This window comes from Diuraphis noxia, unplaced genomic scaffold (assembly GCF_037042655.1).
Source record: "Diuraphis noxia isolate RWA-SAM2 unplaced genomic scaffold, SU_Dnox_SAM2 contig0002, whole genome shotgun sequence".
Taxonomy (NCBI): Eukaryota; Metazoa; Arthropoda; class Insecta; order Hemiptera; family Aphididae; genus Diuraphis; species Diuraphis noxia.
In genome coordinates, this window is record NW_028301712.1 from 21,442,073 (window position 1) to 21,463,801 (window position 21,729).

Genomic DNA, 21,729 nt, shown 5'->3' on the forward strand with positions numbered 1-21,729 from the left:
TTGTAACGTGTAAGTGCGGTACAAGTAGAAGAAAAACTATATACTATGTGAAAATATCCTTAACACGAAACGTACGAGCAGATGTTAGTTTTTCGATAGTAATATTTTGACCTTTAAAGGTGTAAGACTGAATTATTGAATTAATCAATATATTCTTACGAGAAAAACAAAAGCATAGATACTATAATGATAGACCAATGAAAAACTCACAATCGTTGTTTTAAGTCCCGAACTATATAACACTTAATAGTAGGTATCTAATACCTCACACAGATCCTCCTCTGCTGTCGTTTTAAACGAAAAAAAAAAAAGGTATCTAATACCTAATAGGTACTGTTATCGTTGAATATTTTAATTATTTAGGTAGCCAATAAATAAGAATATGCATTTAGACTGTACCTATTAAATTTTAGATATCACGCGCATAATGCAAAATTATAATTGCGATTAAACATTTACCTCAAAAATTAAGAACAAAATACTTCACAATTAGATTGATAGGTAGGTATCAACTATTTTTCACGTATTTTTGGCTATTTTTATTTACGTATATACATGACCTAACCAAAATAAACTACAAAACTGATAATTATTGATAATATTAATATATTATCTTAACAATTCAGAGTAGTATGAAATACAGGAAATAGAACCAATATTAAAGTTTCGTATTCACTTATAAGTTATTTTCATTTAAATCAGTTGATAATTGTTTTGGTATTGTGTAAAATATTTATCTTATAGTGTAATGCAATCTGTACGAAGAATTTACATGTTGGATTGCGTAGTAAGAATATCCAAACTAAATTTAACATAAATTCATTATTGTAATGTTTTCTAATTCTAGGGCGCCATACCTACTAACAATGTAGGTAAGTAGGTGTTTCGAATCGCTTCATGGAACATTAAGGACAAGTATTTTAATGTAACAAGTACAATTATATTTAATGAAGACTAATAAATTATAATTAATGAAGGTTAATAATATTTACTATTAGATTAAAAAAACTACGCGACTGAACATTATTTCTCTCTGATTTTCATGGTTAAAATTTGTTTTTCTATGTACCTAATATTTTTCCATTTTCATTTCAGAAGAGATCAATATCTTTGGGAACAACAGGTAGTATTTAAATTTATTTATTATACTTAGTATACTTACATAATATTGACTATTGTATACTTTATAGCGAACAAAACGCGTCTCGGTGATTTTAAACAACAGTATCTATATATTGCGTCTCCAGCTTTTAACCGACAATAACTACTAAAAACTGCCACTTAATTTAAAACATCAATCATTATTTGCATCTTATTAAACAGGCTTTTTACTGATGTGACTAAATATTATAAGACTATAAAGGTATACTTTTTAACAAAAGAAATATTAAAGTCTTTATGAATAATTTGTTATTCCGAAGATTCCGGCTAAGTTATTGTGGTAAGTATGTTATTTCGTGGCACATAATTTGAAATTATTTTGCATTTTATTGATTAAAACAAAATATGAAAAGTGCGCTATTTGAATCTTTGGCTCGGTTCACGATCTCTCTCAGTAGTTAAATTTAGCCGTGTAAAAATGTATACCTACATACCTATTATTTATACTGTGTGATTCTGGTTATTTTAATGTAAATTTTACTTTCCATTTTTTCTTGGTTAATATCTATTATCACCTGCAGTTACCCTCATATTTCACTTGTATCTATCAATTTCTATGAATAACTTCATATATATATGGATAGAAAAACTCTTTAATTAAGACGCATGATTTATTGTGATTGAAGAAACTATAACATTTTACCATTGTAATTTGACTGATTTCCACTTTCATAACTTGATGAATTTATTGCAGCAACCCAATATATTATCATATTATTCAGGCACACTAAATCATAGAGTAATGATAACAATTTACTAAATATCTACACATTTTCTATCCATGTATTTATAATTATTTATGGTATATACAGCTTGTTGTATAATATAAACAATAAAAATAATAATAAAACAAATGTATCATGATATACATATCTCAGTAGATGCTATAGATATATGATATATACATATGTTTTAGGTGTTTTGGTTTAACTTGATTAATGATTTTCCTATAAAATACAATTTTCACAAATTGTTTGTTGAAGTGTTAATAATAAATACATGGCAAAAATATATACAACTTATGGACTAAGAGTAATATTTAAAATTTTATATAACTAACGAAGAAGCTGTTGTTGCATTGATAGCCTGATGTAAATGTTTTCATATAAAACTTTAAACTAGTAAATACATTTTACAGTTCAACTATTTAATTGTGGAATAAGGAGAAGTTTTCCAGAATTTCAAAAGAATTCTGTTACTTGATCATAATATGATAAATGGACATTGTTTTGTACACTTAGTGTCATATATAAAAATTTCAAAAGCTAGATATAATCGTATTAAGTACATTAAAAACTCCGGTAAAGAGTTTACCAAATAAAATATAATTACATGTACACTTTTATTTTGTTTTATTATTACACAACAATATAATATAATATAATATAATCAGATTTCATGGAATGTGGGCAACTACACTCATAGTTATCTGCAGAATAGATACAATTGGTAAAAATGATTACTTCAGAGAGTAATATGAATGTATTAAAATTTACGTCGAGTCTACCGCTTTTAGATGAAAAATTAAGACATTTAAAGAACGAAAAAAGTTTTGCTGAGTAAGGTTTTCAATTAAATACACAGTTTTACTTATAGCAAATAAACATATTTAATGCATATTTTGCTATATATGTGTTGGTTAGGAGATAATTTTCATTTTAATTTAAACCATGTAATATATTTAATCAGAAGATGAATATATCAATCATTAAATGGATTTAGATATGGATGTTATTACTCAGTGCACGCTGTCGACATGCATTTTTTATTTTTATTTTTATGCCGTTAATTCCACTATCGACATTACTTCATAATGTTGATTTTTTTGTTGGCATTCATCAGAAAAAGTACTTATTATATATACTCAAATATATTTGATTGATATATTATAAAAATAATATAATGCTGGTTTGGAAATAAAGTAAGTGATAAGATTATGGTCTAAACATAGATTATTTGTATAAAAGTTTTAAGATTTTGTATGGCACAGTGTCTGGCTTCAGCCACAAATGTGTTCTGACTTCTGAGTGCCAGTACCATCCGATGCTACTAGTTTCCGGAAAAAATTAATTAAATTAAATGATGAACTAACAGTATCAACTTAAATATTATACTTGGTGCACCTTCTTTATAATATACTAGGGTTGATCCCTGTGTACTTCGTTGACCGTTAAAAATATCAACTCTATATGATTCAAAATTTGTGATTAATTCGTTGTTAAATGTAAATACCCGGCTAGTCATGTTCAAAACTTCCAGTGGATTTACGGATTTACCCTATCTTAATATCCATTAAAGATTTTTAATACTGTTGAATAAAATAAAAGACTAAAACTATATTCAATCATGATATTTTATCGCATTTTAGATTCTGAACGAATTGATGAATGTATTGATTTTACAATGATGTGTGTTTTTTTTTTTTGTGTGTCTGTGTACAGCATAACTAGTCGAAATAATGCTTCAATTTCAAACTTTGGGGGTGTTTACCGATGTAAAAGTGAATATCCTTGGTGCATTATACAGGTCGAAAGTAAACATTTTCCAACAGTTTTCAAAAAAATCGAGAAAAACAAAAAAAAAAAAATGACAGAAAAACGGGAATTTTTACGCAAAACCAGTTTTCGACCAAATCGGTTTTTTTATATGGTTGTAATTCAAAAACTAATCACTGTAAATACTTGAAATTTTCACCAAATGTTTGTTAGTGTTATCTATAAACAGTTTAATTTTCACAAATTTTTGACTTTTTTTAAGTTATTTATAGACCACTGAAATTTTCAATTTTGTTGAGAATTTTTTTTGATGTGCCGGTAAAAAAATGTTGGACGGCCAAAAAAAGTGAATCTAGTTGGTACTTTTCACCCAAAAAATTCTTAATATTTTTCTAAATAATCGGGATAAACAAACTAAAAGTTAAGGGAAAAACAGGAAATTTTACGTACAATCATTTTTCGACAAAATCGATTTTGATTTTTGATGTAACTTTAAAATAAATGACCATTGATACATGAAATTTTCACCGAATGTTTATATAAGTATATTCTATCTACCATGAAATTTTCAAAAAATTTTGATTTAAGTTGAACTATTCATAGGTATATGCAATTTTCGATCATTATTAGTTTTTTTAAAATTAAAATCGATAAAAATGTATTTTTTGAGTAGAAAATCTTGAAAATTTAATACAAGGCTCTTAACATATTGTTACAATAGCAGTTGAAAATAAAATTAATTCAAAGTCACAACTTTTTTTTATAGGCATTCAAATTTTGAATTTTGACAAAATACGTAAACATCACAAAAATTCGCATATTGTTTTAAGCTAGAAATTCATGAAAAATTTTCTTTTTAAATCTAAGATTTGAAAATTTAATACAAGATTCCTTACAAATTTTTCAATCTTTATCACAAAAAAAATGTCCACAAGAAGTTCAAATTAAATTTTTATTAGCATTTGAATTTCAAATATTGACAAAAATTCGTCAAAACCGTGAATATTTGCGAATTATTTTGTAGTTCAAAATTCATAATATTGTTTGTATTTATATTTAAGGTTATAAACTTCAATACTAAGTTTTCCATAAGTTTTGCTTCAAATAGCTATAGAGAAAATTTGATGTATCATTATAGGAAAAATGTTTTGAGCATTTGAGTTTTAAATTTTTATGAAATCGTGTATTGATAACGATTTATCCTCAAACCAGGTATATGTACATATATCTATGATAATATAAGGTATTACGAATTATGATAACTACATGCAATGTTTTTGGAAAAATTGATTAACCATACCTTATGCAAAATGCGTCCTTATTGAAAAATAAAATATTTGTTTCAAAATAGATAATGTAGGTATGACAATATTTAAATATAATATATTATCCTAGACTGACAAATCATCTCCGTTCAGAATCGTTTTTCGTATACAATGATACCTATCATTGCAATCAAATTTAACCTACCCTAGTCAGAGTTCCCCCCCCCCCCCCCTAATGTATAGCAGAGCGACATCCATTTAACCGCTTTTTTTAGATTTGTTAAGGTGATACAACTTTTAAAGTTGGTGCCTAATAATTAATTACTTATTTCTTATTTGAACCAAAAAGTAATTTTTTTTGGGAGGTATAACGTAGAAATGGCGTTATTATCTATATATATATATATATAAACACAAAATATCAATAAAAACATTTAATGCCATAGACGCACGTGCAATGGAAAACAAATAATAAACAATTCAGGGATAATAATTTCTTTAATAACTATTATTATTATTAATGAAACTATTATTAACCACCTATAAACAATAAATAAACTCGTAAATCTCAAAATGTCTGTTCGTGCACCTCTAAGGGTTTGGCCTATCACTTTTTTTAAACTTTGTGCCCATCGGTCTAAAATATCTCTGTACCAAATTTCGTCACAATAGGTCCAGCCGTTTAGGAATGCATAAAGGACAAACAGACAGAAATTCAATTTTATATAGATATGTAGATATTTAATGGATCGAAAAGTACTATATTATTTAAAGCTGACCCGGTTAACTATTATAACCTATTATACATTAAAATCTTCCCAGTGACGTGACCAATTTTAGACTAACTAAAATATCTAAAAAAGTAATAAGTACAAAAAAGAAAAAAATCTGAAAACAGTGCAAAAGTATTGGGCAAAAATTGAAACTGGTTCGAACTTGAGACACTTAATACATTAGTCCTTCTGAAGTGCCATTGCGTCATAGAATTCTCGATTAATTATATTAAGTTATAGTTAACTATTTATTGTTGTATGCCCTTTTTTTTTGATTACTTATATATAAATTTCATGAAAATGTTGGGATTGAAAAATATATCATTATGATCTAACTTTTTGAATACCCTATTTATTAATTATTTTACATTTATAAATACATTCATAATATGATTTTTCTTTGAGAACCAAACAGGAACAAATTTTCTTGGAAACTGATTGGTTTTATCGTATGCTGAAGTTGGCATAAATCCCCACGTAATTATCTTGAAAAATGTTCGTTTGAATAGAATTAAGCAATATCAGCTATAGATTTTTGTTGAACTTTATTGATTTGTATTTCCAATGTAGGTATAACGTGTGCGCAATACATATTATATACACTGCACTGATATCGAGTATTTGGAGTTCAAAGAGAGACATTTTTTTTTTTATAATCAATAGAAAACTGTATTATTTTCATGTGAAACATTATTGTATGATTAACGATATTGTTTAAGAGACATTTTGTCAGTTGTGTACATTTTTACAATAACTACCGATCGTGACAACCAAAATTAACTATTTATTATACCATATAAAATGTTATAATACCTATTTTTCATAGAAAACGGCATAGTATCAAGCTTGGTAGTGGCAAGCATATATAACTTACGGACGCATGGATTCAATAGCGACGTAGTTTCATGACGTTTGATCAATAAATCTGTGACTAAGTCGCAACACACACCTACTCTGATCAGGACAGTCAGGACTCGTTGCAGTTTACGTAGACAATAGTATAATATGTTGGACGCGTCGTCGACAATGACTACAATCACGACTTCAACTGCAACGACAACCACATCGGCTATTGCATCATCGTTGGTAAAACCAAACGCTTCCATCGACACCGGAGTGGGTTCGCAAACGGCCGTCGTAGCATTGTCCTCGGCTACCTCAACTTGCACCGCCGCTGCAATTGCTGATGCTTTTGACATATTTGATCACAGTGGCAATAGGACTATTGATGTACGTGAACTGGGCACAGTACTCCGTTACTTGGGTAAGATAGTAGAGACATAAAATACACTTGAGATCCAAAGAGAGAAAAGTAGAGAGAGAGAGAGAGAATTTTGTGATAGAATAGTAAAGAGTATATCGCATTACAATTCTAAAAATAATGTATTTTTTATTGTTAAAATAATTTTTAAGTTTTACTTTTTAAATTAAAATATACCTACTTGCATTTTTAAATTTAAATTTATAAGATAAATATTTTTCTGGATAATTTTAATTCATAAAAATGGAATTTGTAACAATTTAGTTAGGATAATTATTATAAATACAACTTAATAGGTACATAATTTAAGGTAATTCATCAGAGCACTGGAAAAGATTGAAAAAATAAGTTTTGGTAGCAAACGGCCTAGATGATTCATAAGCTAAAAAGGTAAAGCACTTTTTTTCAGAATATATTTGATTAATGACTTTCAACATAACTTTAAACTTTTTTTCTTCAAAATATATTATTCGAAAATCAAAATTTCTATAATTAAAAATATGTTATCACTAAATATGTAAAAATAAAACGAAATGAATATTGAAATATATATTTTTGTTCATACTATATTTGATTGTAAAAATTCATCAACTTACACGGAGAACAAAAAGTTAAAATACTTTATGCACTGATTAAAAAAAAAATTTTGTTTAAAAAATGTTTGTATAAAGATTTTGTATTCAAAATTTTAAGTTATTATAGCTAATCCTATTTCATTTAGTACCGCAACAAAATAAAATAAACCTACGCTATGTTTGAGAACTTAAGTGCTTAAACATTTCCGTTTTTCACTCTTTTTTGTTAGTTTTTTTCAACTATTATAAAATGAACTAACCATTTTTTACTTTTGAAACTTTATAAAAATCTACTAAATTCAATACTTCACACCAAAAACTATCCTAATAGTAGATTATGAAAAAAGATATGGAAAAATATTTGTTCTCCGCTCAAAATTTAAAATTAACGTTATACATGTATATAGTATAAAACTATAATATTATGTTACCTATTATTCTATATCATTTGAACAAAATAGGTTTTTGTATTTTAGTCTCCAAATACTTAATTGCTTATTTGTTAGATTGCTTGATATTAAATTGTAAATTTAGAAATATATAGAACCTTCAAGTAAATGTTTAATCCGTATTAATATAATAAAATAAATAAATAATAACAGTTCGTTGTTAGACTCCGTACAGACTACACGTTACTTATCGCGTTTCACGAGTACCGATTTTAATAGCTCTCGATAGCAGTATTCTACACACGCACCTTATCGCAGGTAATATGCTCGTTATTAATACTACTAGCTAATACACAATACACCCAGCGGGCGCAAGCCCTAAACACTATAAAATGTTTACAAAACTACCAGCTTTAAAAAGCCCCTCCATTCGTCAACCAACTAATTCAAAAGATGTACAAAAACAAAAAAATAAAACATCACCAACTACACCCAAAAACTTAACCAAACCAAATTCACTAAAAATCGCATCAAATCCTAAACCACCACATCAAATGTCACCAAAAAATTCACCCAACGTCAACACTTCAACAAGTTCTATCAACACGGATATCAACAAACAATCATTCGCCTCAACTGTTGCAAACAGCTTAATACCCAAAAAAGACCAAGCTTTATTAATCGATATAGACGACAACATCCCACACAAAGATTATATTATCGCCATCGGCAACATAGTCCAACCGTCTAATATTCTATTTGCGTCCCGTATATCTAAAGGTCGCTTATGTATATTCCTATCAAGCAGCTCATTAGTAAATAATCTAATTGATAATAACCCATTTATCACAATACAACACCAACAATTCAAATTACGAAAATTTTTCAATCCGAATAAAAGAATAATATTATCTAACGTATATCCTAATATACCGCCTGACATAATCGCAAACGAATTTATCAAATTAAATATACCTCTTTGTAGCCCTATAACACCATTAAGGGCCGGAATTCAGGTTGAAGATTTCACGCATATTTTAAGTTTTCGTCGTCAAACTTTTATCCAACATGACGATCTTATCAAACTCCCACCTACCATACTTATAAATTACGAAGACACCAACTACAGGATCTTTTTATCAGATGACTCCCTAACCTGCTACTTGTGTAAGGCCCAAGGTCACATTGCGTCTCATTGCTCAAACCAGATTAATTCGCACAACATAATGTCACAAGTAAACAACGATCAACCCATTGCAATCACACCGTCTAAATTAGACGTTTCGTCAAACACATATAATACCCCTATAGTACCTACCTCCACATCGGACACCGACACATCCCCACTTGAAACACCCAATATTGCTTCTGAGCCTACATCGCCATCAAATCTTCCACCAACATCATCGATCACATCAAAACCAACACTTCAAAATTTAGATGCGATTCCAAACTCTAACATTATCCCTATGGATATTGATCATCAAACAGGCAATAAAAGATCTCTTCCTGACTCATTTCTAACTCACTCTCCACCTCCATCTCCATTAGAACCGAATGGAAACTCAAATGCGATGCCTGCTCCACAAAACCCAGTGACCCCCCAAAACGAAATCATCGAAAAAAAAAAGAAAAAGAACAAAAAATTAAAATCAGCAGCACTAACAACATTTTTAGAAAATATTGATACATATCTAGAACCAGCAAAAAAATTCTTCACTGATCAAAACAATTTTAAGATCGACTTTATTACTTTTAAACACATTTTTGAAAATAATCAAGGCCACTTCGAACCACCTACAATTTATAATGAATACAATATATCAAAAGAAGACTTACTAGACATTATTATATCTATCAAACCGGCCCTACAAAATGGTAGCATCAAAAACAGATTAACCCGTTTCACAAAAACATTAAACGCAGAACCCTATGATTCTAATGGATCAGAAGCTTAATACATATTTCAATACATTAAACAATAACACATATTAATCCTTCACAAGACCGTAAATCTAACAATATAAAAATAAAACCTACAATGCAGCATAATAATACAAAATTTAACATACTACAATGGAACCTAAATGGTTTCTACAAAAGAATCAGTGATTTACAAATAATAATAAACAAATACTGCCCTGAAATCATTTGTCTACAAGAAACAAATTTTACAAACTATAAAAAAAACACACTAAAAGGATATACAAATTATACCAAAATAAGATCTAACGCAATCAGAGCTAGCGGAGGTATCTCAATATTCATAAAAGACTCATATTCTTCCGAAGAAATACTAGTAAATACTCCGCTTGAATCCGTAACCATTTCTGTTCAACTCAAACAAAAGATTACAATTTGCAACCTTTACCTTCCTAACCAATCACCTTTCACCGAAGCAGACTTAAAAAACATCATTCAACAACTCCCTCCGCCGTTCATTCTCCTAGGTGACTTCAACAGTCACAACAAATTATGGGGCTGCATTACTACAAACACTAGAGGGAAAATAATCGAATCGCTCATAGATTCCGAAAACCTAATTACACTGAACAACGGTAAGCCAACTCACTTTGGCACAGCATCCGGAACACAATCAGCAATTGACTTAACATTCACAACACCTTCTTTTGCCCCTCACCTTACATGGGACACATTATCTCATCCATATGGAAGTGACCACTTGCCCATAATCACGAAATTAACGTACAGGAATACTGAAGACATTCAAGTAGGCAAACCAAAATGGAAACTAAACACCGCTGACTGGAATCTATTCACATCCCTCTTAGAACAAAAAATAGATTCATTTGAATTTGAAAAACCAAAAATTAACAACTTAAATGAAGTTACGCAAAATTTCACAAATGCTATTCTAGAAATAGCCAACTTAACAATAGGACAAACTATATTCTCAGGTAGAAAGCCCCCAGTTCCTTGGTGGAACTCTCAGTGTAATGAATCTATCAAATCAAAAAATACTGCCTTCAACAAATTCAAACGCACTAAATCCCAAGATGATTTCATAGAATTCAAAAAACGCAGAGCTCAAGCCAGACGTACAATTAAAGACAGCAAAACAACGTGTTGGCGCGCCTATACAAGTTCAATCAATTCTAAAGCAAACCCAAAACAAATATGGCATAAAATTAAGGCTTTTAAATGCATCAGCAAATACGACAATATACAAATCCTCAAAAACGAAAATGACACAATATACTCAGAACCTTCAGAAATCGCAAACGAACTTGGCTCCTTCTTTTCAAAAGCTAGTAGTACTGAAAGCTATCCCCTTGATTTTCAAAGATACAAATGCGCTCAAGAAATTGTACCCATCAATCTCTGTCAAAATCACGATAACACTCACATTAATAGTCCTCTCACTATCCAAGAAATGGAAACAGCCCTCAGTTCCAAGAAAAGCAATGCTTGCGGAATAGACAATATACCTACGATTTTTCTTCTTAATCTTCCAAAAAACGGAAAACTCTACCTACTCAAGATCTTTAATCATATTTGGATAGAAAACCAGTACCCAACAACATGGCTAACCGCTATAATCAAACCGATCCATAAACCCAACAAACCTAAAAACCACGTATCTAGTTACCGTCCTATATCCATTATATGTTCCATGACAAAACTACTAGAAAAAATTATTAACTCAAGACTAATGTGGTACCTAGAATCTAACAATCTATTTTCCAATTTTCAAAATGGTTTCCGCAAAAATAATTCTACTTTGGACTCTTTAGCAATAATTGAAAATGAAATTAAAGAAACTTTCAATCAAAATCAATACTTGGTATTACTCAGCCTCGACTTACAAAAAGCTTTTGACACTATATGGCGCCACCGTCTTATTAAATATATGGTACAGTTGAATCTTAAGGGTAACATAATTAACTTCATCATAAATTACCTCTCAAATAGAACAATACAAGTATCTAATAATGGTGCACTATCTTCCCCATTCATTCTTCATAATGGCAGTCCTCAAGGTTCTCCTCTAAGCTCAACTCTCTTTCTGTTGGCTATCAATGACCTCCCATCTATCATAAAACCCCCAAACAAAATCACAATGTACGCAGATGATAGTAACATATTTTGCAGGGGCAATAATCTACCAACATTAATTCAGCAAATACAAAATTGTATAAACAACCTACTACTATGGAGTAAAACTTCAGGTTTTACTTTTTCTCCAATCAAATCACAATTCATTATATTCTCAAAGAAAAACATCCCCTACAACCCATCTCTTAAAATGGAAAACACGAACATTCCTCGAGTATTCAACATAAAAATACTAGGCTTAACCCTTGATTCAAAACTAACATGGCGAACCCACATAAACAATATAAAAAATGAAGCAAAAACTAATCTCAATATAATAAAAACACTAAGTAACCTCGAATGGGGTGCAGAAAGCAAAACATTACAAATAATACACAACTCAATAATCCTCCCAGCACTCGAATATGGCTCTATACTATATGCAGGAGCATCTGCTGTTACAATCAAAACGTTAGATCCTATTCACAATACAGCCCTAAGATTGTCAATTGGTGCTTTCAAAAGCAGCCCAATTCTCAGCATCATAAACATCACAGGCTATAAATCACTTGAAAAAAGGAGAATAAAACATACATTAGAATACTCATCAAAAACATTAATAGCAACAAAAAATCCCATCAGCACAATATTAAGAAACTCAATGAACCAATTCCATAATAACGATATAAACAATCTTGGCACTCGTACAGCCACCTATGCCTCAGACCTCAATATTATTTTTACAAACCAACTTATTCCTCAAGTCTCTGAACAACCACCATGGATTACCTCAAATCCTCTCATCTATTTCAACCTAACTGCCCACAAAAAAAAAGAAACCGATTCCTACATTTACAAATCAAATTTCTTCGATCTAAAAAACAGTCTTCCACCACATCAAGAAATATATATTGACGCATCCAAAAACACGGAAGGAACTGCAATCGCAATAATCCAGCCAAACTCCCAAACAGCATTTCAAATTCCATCGTACAACTCAATCTATACAGCAGAATACCTGGCTCTTTTAAAAGCCACAGAATTAGCTGCCTCCTCGGATATCCAATTTTCAATCATATACACAGACTCTCTCAGTGCCCTCACAAACTTAGCAAATCCACAAAAAAACAACCCAATAGGCAACCTAATATTAAACATTATATTCTTATCCAAAAAAGACATCAGATTTCTATGGGTACCTGGACACAGCAACATATCTGGTAACGAAATTGCAGACGAAATAGCCAAAAGAGCAACGAAAGAACCAACTTCTTTCTGGAATATAACAACACATTTAGATACAAAACTCCATATAAACACTAACCTTGACCAAATCTGCCTTCAAGAATGGAGATCAGTACGAAACAACAAGCTAAGAGAAATAAAATCATCCACCCTCCCTTGGTTGCCTAACACATCACTCCCGCGTAGACATCAAATCGTACTCAACAGATTACGAATTGGCCACACACGTTACACTCATGAACATCTAATGAGCAAAAAAGAACAACCTATATGCACCTCATGCAACACCGTGACTACTGTCAAACACCTTCTAACAGAATGCCTCCTCACAAAAGATGCCAGAGAAAAACTCATGCTCCCCAACAACCTATGCGAAATACTAGCACCAAACACGGAAAGAACATCTTCACTCCTAGAACTTCTCAAAGAAAAGAACCTTCTACAAAAAATATAACTATATATTTATTGATATCATATTATTTATCTTATATACTTTTCTTCTTTATACTCTAGTATCATTATGTAAATATAATTAAACTGTAACATGTATATCTTAAACGCCAATAACCCTGGTAGTTGAGGCGTATTTCTAAATAAAAAAAAAAAAAAAAAAAAAAAATAAATAATATATATTGTTTTAAAGCTTAAACAGATGTTTTTGATGAATATATTTTTGGGTAAACATTATAGTATGATTACAATTTTAACTTGAGATGACTTGATATAGCAATATGTAGGTATGTCTAGGGCAAAAACGAAACGGTGTTAGTAAACACCACTGATATAGTATGACTTGTAACGTCCTTAACTTTTGTTTACTGATGGAAACTTACGGCATGTAACATTTAACATAGATGACTGTAGAACACTAGAACGTAAATAACCAGTGTTATATATTTAATATTAGCCTAAGTATAACCTTATACCGTGGAATGTATGCGTAGTCATTCATATGACTACGAACCATATATCGGTTATAGAGGTACCTAATGTAATAATTATGAAAATTGTAAAAGCCATATTTTATGGAATATCAAATAAAATTCAAACATATATACCTATTATATTTTCTTGATTTATCGATGTCCATTGGATCGTGTGGTGGATTTATACCTATATATATATGCAAGTGTTTTTTTTTTTTTTTTTTGTCAGAGCAATAACTTCCCTTTCATCAATACATTAAATGGATATATCAATGGTAAATTATTTTCGAGTGAAGTTTAATAAAAAAAATGTGTAGAACAACATATTGTGAGGCCGTTGAGCAAGATAAAACATGAAAACAGAAATATGCACGAAGTAAGATTAAAAAAAAAAGCGGGTAAGTGGATTTCGCTCTGCTGTACATTAGGTGGTAGGGGGACCTCTGACTAGGGTAGGTTAGATTTGAATGCAATGATAGGTATCATTGTATACAAATAACGATTCTGAACGGAGATGATTTGTCAGTCTAGGATAATATATTATATTTAAATATTGTCATATATTCTATTTTGAAACAAATATTTTATTTTTCAATTATAACGCATTTTGCATAAGGCATGGTTAATCAATTTTTCCAAAAACATTACATGTAGTTATCATAATTCATAATACATTATATTGGCTGCATCCGAATTGCGTGCGGAAAAAAAGAACTATGTTTGACAACAACCGAATTGCGTGCGCGGTTTTTTCGAGACACAGCCGAATTGCGTGCGTGGTTTCTTCATGACAGAGCTGAATTACGTGCGTATATTTTATTTAAAGACAACCGGTATCGTAATATCTGTATCTGATATGATATGATATAAAAATTTAAAACTCAAACGCTCAAAACATTTTTCTATAATGAAGCTTCAAATTTTCTTTATAGCTATTTGAAGAAAAAATTATGGAAAACTTAGTGTTGAATTTTTTAACCTTAGATATAAATACAAACAATTTTATGAATTTTGAACTACAAAATAATTTACAAATATTCATGGTTTTGATGAATTTTTGTCAATATTTGAACTTCAAATGCTAATAAAAAAAAATTGTGCCTATGTATTCTTATAATTTTTGAATCACTATAAAGATAACTTATATATACAGAAATCAGTAACATAACCAATTTATATAAATAATAAAATTATAGTTTTTCGGTTTGTCCGCATACATTTTTCAAACGATAAATATATAAGGCTACTAACGACAAAATAATATGCAGATGCTGAAATCTATGTGTGCTTAATAATGCAATATTTTAAAGCGTGTTGATTTGATGATATTTTTTTTGGTCAATCTTCTAATGAAAGAAAATATTATTAATAATTAATAAAACAAGTGAAAGCTATAAGATACATCATTATGTTGATATAATATTATATTCAATAGATTTATAAATAGTGATTTATGTTAAAAATTATCACAGGTTACGTACCGTCGCAGGCCGACTTGAGGGAACTTGCCGTAAACGTTGAAGATCATGAAGCTACCGGCACCGTACATCTAGCCGCATTTTTACCGTATGTTGAAAACGCCATTAGTGAATACAAGTGAGATGGAATCGGCTACTTGCTGATATTTTAACGTACACATAAAACTTCAAACAAATATGCAAATTTATTTTAGTATGTTTGATGCTTGAAAATCAAACGCACGATTGACTCACACTTAGAACGTGTAATGGGGAGAGGATAGACTATCGTGTGCGTGAATTAAATATTAATGTATTATCTAAGCAAATGCTAGATCAGTATAAGCCATTGAACTGAGAATTAAATATTTATTTTTTTTATATAAAAGTATTATCAAGATTTTAATTAGGTACCTATACGAGAATGTAGAGAACTTTAGTTTTTTTTAAACTAATAACTATTTAACTTTATTTTATTTTATTTTTGTACGTGTGTATTTATGGTCTCAAATATTAATTAACACATAATTTATTTTATTTTCAATAGCACTTAAAACTACGTAAAAAACGCAGTTTTTAATCAACTTCATACTCAGACTACAGACTACATAGTATTTATATACTCGTAGAACTAAATTAGTAATACTTACCTACTAACTGTTTGCAATTTTGAATGAATATATTAGGGCTAAAATTAATTAACGGCCAATTATTTCATTAAAACCTTCAGTGATTAATTTACTGCATATAAATTTCTGAGTAAATTTCCGATAAACCAATTTTAAGAGGTAAAAAATTAAAATTTTACTATAAACTTCATCTAATAAAATAAAAAATAAATAATGTTGTTAATTGTTTTCCAAGTGAATAGGTGAAACCAAGAGAACTAGTTTTTTATTACTTCCCGATACTTCCTTTGTTTATTAACATAAAAAGTATACTTTTAAATATAAATTTAATATACAATATACAACAAACATACAATATTACACTGTAATAATATACACTATGAATATTATAAAATTTCTCCCATGGATTGCTTATCTGCATCTTTTCTTTTTCTTTTGTTCACTTCACGTCTTCATGTTATCAACAACCTCTTCTAGCAGTACAAATAATAACAATATAAAATAATAGCAGTATTGAACTTATGAACGAAGTAGATATTTGTTCTAATTCTGTGCTCGTATAAAGTATCGATATTGGAACCGATAAATAACGTTCCTAAACTTGTTTCTACTCATCATTCGTCTGCTGTATAGTAAAATTATTGTTCCATAAAATTGAATTGGTACTTTTAATACGGAAGGAAAAGTATATCATAAACAACCTATTGTTGACGTTCAATGGCATATTTACGTATGTAATTTTTAAATTGTTTACAAATTATTATAGAAAAATTTTGTAGGCACATGCCTTATTATTCATCCACCGAGAATTAACTTTTTAACTTCTTAAATTGATGAAATGATTGATGAATTAGCTAGTAAAAAAATAAAACTTGATTTTTTTAAAATTTTATAATTTATAATTTTGTTATTGAATATGCTTTAGTAAATTGTAAATATGCCAATGGTGATTACATTATAAATTGTATACTATATCGTCGTTACACACAGAGACACGCTACTTAAATGACATCGATATAATCAATCAAAATATCCTTGCTCTTTAAAATTAGTATTTTTCATTCCTGCGGAAATTCGACACCTACCATTGATTAAAAGTTTTTTTTTGCGAACCAAAACTAGAATTAGACCCCATTGAAAATATATTTGACAACTAGAATTGAAAAACCTTAAGTATATTATGTCCTTGGTATACACTGCAAACCGTGTTTCGACGTTATTATTATAATAGGTGAATAATAATTGTGACATTATTTTACAACAGATATCAACCGGCGTCGGCGTCCGAACTGCTTAGTGCTTTTCGGGCCTTGGATCCAGAACGGACCGGTACTGTCAGTCGCGAGTGCATGGAGTCAGCGCTCCGTCACGATGGAGAACCGTTTGAGGACGAAGAATTAGAAGAAATGATGTCTGCCGCGGCCATCGAAACAGCTGCCGGTGGCACCGTCATACCGTACGAGCTCTATATCAACAAAATCTTAGTAAGTGTTCACATTGTACAGTTCTGTTTTAGTTTCGTATCTCACTGACGTGACTATACATGTATACGTACCTATGTGATTAAACAATTTACATATTATGTAATGTGTGTATCATAATCTAGGTAATAGTACACTATGGGTAGTAGGTACTCGAATAGTCTATCGTTACTACCAAGATAGGTATATTACATCCTATGCCACAATACTACTTATTTTGATGTTTGAAAATTAAAATTAAATATTTTACGGGAAATTTTATGAAAAAGCTCTCAAATACAATATGTAGTTATATTAGTATGATTATGGATAACGCGAAACACTCGTTTTTTAATGAGTTTAATAAATATGAATTTAAAAAATTTAATATTTTTTAATTCTAATTTGAAATATCTTTAAAGGTTTCCACATAATAGGTCAGTACCATATTGATAATTGATAAATTATGTAGAAAATCTGCTGTTATCAAGTACATTCTAGTATAGAGATAGAAGTTTTAATTTTATATTACATATATATACACACTCTCTAGCTATTTAAAAAAATAGCAGTTGATTGAGTAGGTAACATTAAGTGGTGTTTGATTTGAAATCTGAGTAATATTCTTAGTTTTAGTTACATGAATATCCATCCTGAAACACGATGAATTGTTTTTTTTTCTCACTCAGCTATGGTTCACTAATGTTCATAGAATAATCACTTCTCAATATATCGCAAACACACATATAAAACATGTCCTACATTATTTCCCAAGTAGATCTATACTATATATAACTATATAAGTTTTGAATAAAACGTTATTTGAAAACTATTAGAAAACGGTCTGTCAGTCTAAATGATTAGGTATATTTCATGATATCTGATATTGCTAATAATGTAGTTTAATTTGCTATTAGATAGTATAATTATTATAGTAGGTTGGTTTACAATTTGCATAAAACATTGCTTATTATTCATTTTTTAGTCAATATCACCTTAATATGGTGAATAGGTTCATAGTATGAATAGAAAATAGCTTAAAATTAATCAAAATGTTTATATTAATATTTACAAATATACGTAAAAATTAGTTTGAATATCAAATTTCATTCAAGTTTAAGCATAAAATGTGTATGTATATAAAAAAAAAATTCTAGCTGTGTACGTTTAATATTTTAAATATCTTTTTCTTTATCTTTTTTTTTTTCGTTAGTATCAAGAACTGGAGGAGGAACTAAGGTTCCAGTATTTATCCTCTGGCCACCATCGTTTATTGATAATCATTAATAACCAATTACATATTTACGTAGCTGCGACGGGCCAATCTCTCGTTTGATAGCTATTACAATAGGTAGTTATGTACAATAATACTCGAGAGCTTGCCTTCAGCTACATTTTAAAGAAACTTAACTACGCAATCATTAGTTCGGTTAATCCGGAGGTGTTTCTGCGGCCTGACGACGTCGTTTCTCATCCTCCTTTGCAGTAAGGATGTTTTTCACCATTTAATAAAAAAAATTGAAAACTTCCTCGGCTTCTTTAAGAGCCGCGTACTTCTCGATTGGATCCGGTGGCAGAGTTTCAAACACTGGACTGCAGATCATTTTGGGTGCGTCGATGGTACTCGGACGACGACCTAGCCGGGAGGTTAATGCTTCCCGGAATCCTTCCCAGTAGACGCATTGGAATAACGTGTGTTCGTTGGTGACCGAGTCATCTACACACTGCCAGAAACGCGGACTGGCGGTCATGTCCATACGATGGAGTCTTTCCAATACGAGCAGATCGGCGGGTGGCATTCAGATCAGAACCAGAGCGGCCTGGTCCGACACGGTGCGGTAGGACCGGATCACACCCATGGCGGCAGTCCACTGTGGACGGATCAAGATCGCTCTAGTTCTGGCGACATCTGTGATGACGGATATCTAGACAGGAGCGGCGTACAACAGCTGACTTCCTACAACAGACGCTAGTAGCCTCCTCTTCCATTGAACCGGTCCGTCTATGTTCGGCATAAGCCTGGACAGAACAGTGGCTGAGCGGACTGTCTTCGTTGCGACAGTGTTCGCGTGTGCTGCAAAATTCAGGCACTTGTCCAGAATGACCCCGAGGTACCTGATCTTATATTTTGCAATTGGATCAGATAGCCGTTGATCGTCAGTCGGGGGGGGGGGGGGGGGGACAAACGCCCGTCTCCGGGACAGGATCTCCGCTTCACTATTCTGATGAGCTAACTCCAGGCCCTTGCTCCGAATTCAGTCATTGATGGCTATCAGTGTCGTATTGATTGCGCCTTCGAGTTGTTGCCCGGTCATGGCCACAAGGCTGGGCGAAAAACAGAACTCTGTAGCACTCTGCAGGTCGCCGGTATCTCCACCATCTCTTCGCCAGTCAGCATCGTTCTATCAGTCAGCCAAGACCGGAGCATCTCCACTAGGTACTCCGGGGTGTTGATGCGATTTAAAGCTGTGTCAATTATAGGCCATTTCAACTCCTTGAAGGAGTTTTTGACGTCCAAAATCTAAGAATTTTTTCTGCACGAAAAAGTGATGATGGAGACAAAAATAGAAAATATAAACACACTATATTGTAAAATCAATATATTCATTATTACGGTTGGAATCTAAAGTTGAGGTACCACGTGTGCTTCATGTTGTCAGGTAGCTCACGTAGCCACGTGTGTCGTGTCACACATATTCTATTTTTATATTATTATCCGTTACGTCATTCCGCTATATGTTAACATTGATAACAAATGACATGTTATAAATGTTATATAAATAATAAATATAAATTCTGTTTAAAAAGAATAAAACACTATATACATTTTTTTTTTATAATACATTAATATTATTTACAAATATAAATATTTTAGTAATTTATAATATCTTTGATTCATATTACGTCTTTTTTTCAGGTGACAAAATGGGATACAGAACAGTATGGTAGTAATACCACGACTGTTACTACCACTACTTCAAAAATATCAAACAGAAATTCATAATTCATAATCTTAAAATTCGTTTTTATTTTATAGTTAAAAAATATATATATTATATACATTATACAATATACATATATATTTGTAACGAAACGCAACTCACTGGTTGTTTCATTAATATTTTAATTTTATTAATTTCAAATATATTTACAATAACATTAATATGCTCAACATTATTTGCTTTTGTACATAATTTATACTCTTTCAAGTTTACAATAAATATAATTTTATATTGGATTACATAAAAGGGTGGGAATTACTATATAAAACTCAAGTTTGTGGTCTGGCAGTTGATCTCAGCGGTTCCCAACGTCGTAACAATTGGAATGCTAGGTGGTACTTGGTGGTGTAATAAGATCGTACCCTAGGTGTTGGAAGGTGACTACAATCCTCGGTAGTGGTGGCTCCTCTCGAGTAATCCACGGATCGAATCCTCAGTGCTTTGGCGGTAGTGGTGACTCCTCTCGGGTAGTCCACGGGTCGAATCTTCGGTGCGTCGTCAGTGGTTGTGTCTCCTCTCGGGTAGTCCACTGTTCGAATGTTCGGTGCGTCGTCGTGGGTAATGGTTCCTCTCGGGTAGTCCACGAAATAGATGGGGCAAAGATTTGACAATTACTTCTTACTATAAAATAATGGTCGTGAACACTAGCTTGTGGCACATTCGTGTAACGGCAGTTTATTACCGTTCGGTTTATGCAGACTAGGATAAAGTGCTGTTTATCGTTTGGTGAGCGTGTCCGTATATAACGGCAGTTTATTACCGTCCGGCTCACAATATTCACCGCACTCAGCGGGGACGAAGGTTAGGTTGGTTAGGTGCTGTTGTAGGTATTAGCTTCATTTGCAGTACCTAGTGATGTTTCAGCTTTCGCGTGTTCAACAAGTCCCGTAATGCTTTCGAATACTTGGTGGCCGTAAATTGGTATATATAAAGGTGTTGATGCCGAATCCGAAAACCGTTTGTTGCTAAGTCACTGGGTTTCTTGGGGAAAAGAGTTTTTCTTGCGGGTTGCGTCCTTTTCCGGAACCAATTGCT

General features: G+C 31.1%; 1 protein-coding gene across 2 annotated transcripts; it reads left to right on the top strand.

The window, feature by feature from the left end:
* The first annotated feature begins 773 nt into the window (after positions 1-773).
* LOC149058203 (dynein regulatory complex protein 8-like) lies at positions 774-21,490 on the top strand. Of its 2 annotated transcripts, none has more exons than XM_089219596.1 (7): positions 774-977; positions 1,096-1,123; positions 1,191-1,441; positions 6,521-6,958; positions 15,619-15,712; positions 17,497-17,716; positions 20,610-21,490. In XM_089219596.1, the coding sequence occupies exons 4-7, from the start codon at positions 6,700-6,702 to the stop codon at positions 20,694-20,696; spliced, it is 660 nt and encodes a 219-aa protein (XP_089075722.1). In that variant the 5' UTR covers positions 774-977; positions 1,096-1,123; positions 1,191-1,441; positions 6,521-6,699; the 3' UTR covers positions 20,697-21,490. The 2 variants fall into 2 exon arrangements, with proteins under 2 accessions (XP_089075722.1, XP_089075721.1); XM_089219595.1 differs by having other exon boundaries at positions 777-977; positions 15,619-15,742.
* Positions 21,491-21,729: the final 239 nt, after the last annotated feature.

What these genes read in the sequence shown, in the direction of transcription:
- LOC149058203 (XM_089219595.1), top strand. Translation starts at nt 6,700, where the DNA reads ATGTTGGACGCGTCGTCGACAATGACTACAATCACGACTTCAACTGCA. An exon ending in AACGCCATTAGTGAATACAA is followed by an intron (nt 15,743 to 17,496) that starts GTGAGATGGAAT and finishes ATTTTACAACAG; the next exon opens with ATATCAACCGGCGTCGGCGT. An exon ending in TCTATATCAACAAAATCTTA is followed by an intron (nt 17,717 to 20,609) that starts GTAAGTGTTCAC and finishes TCTTTTTTTCAG; the next exon opens with GTGACAAAATGGGATACAGA.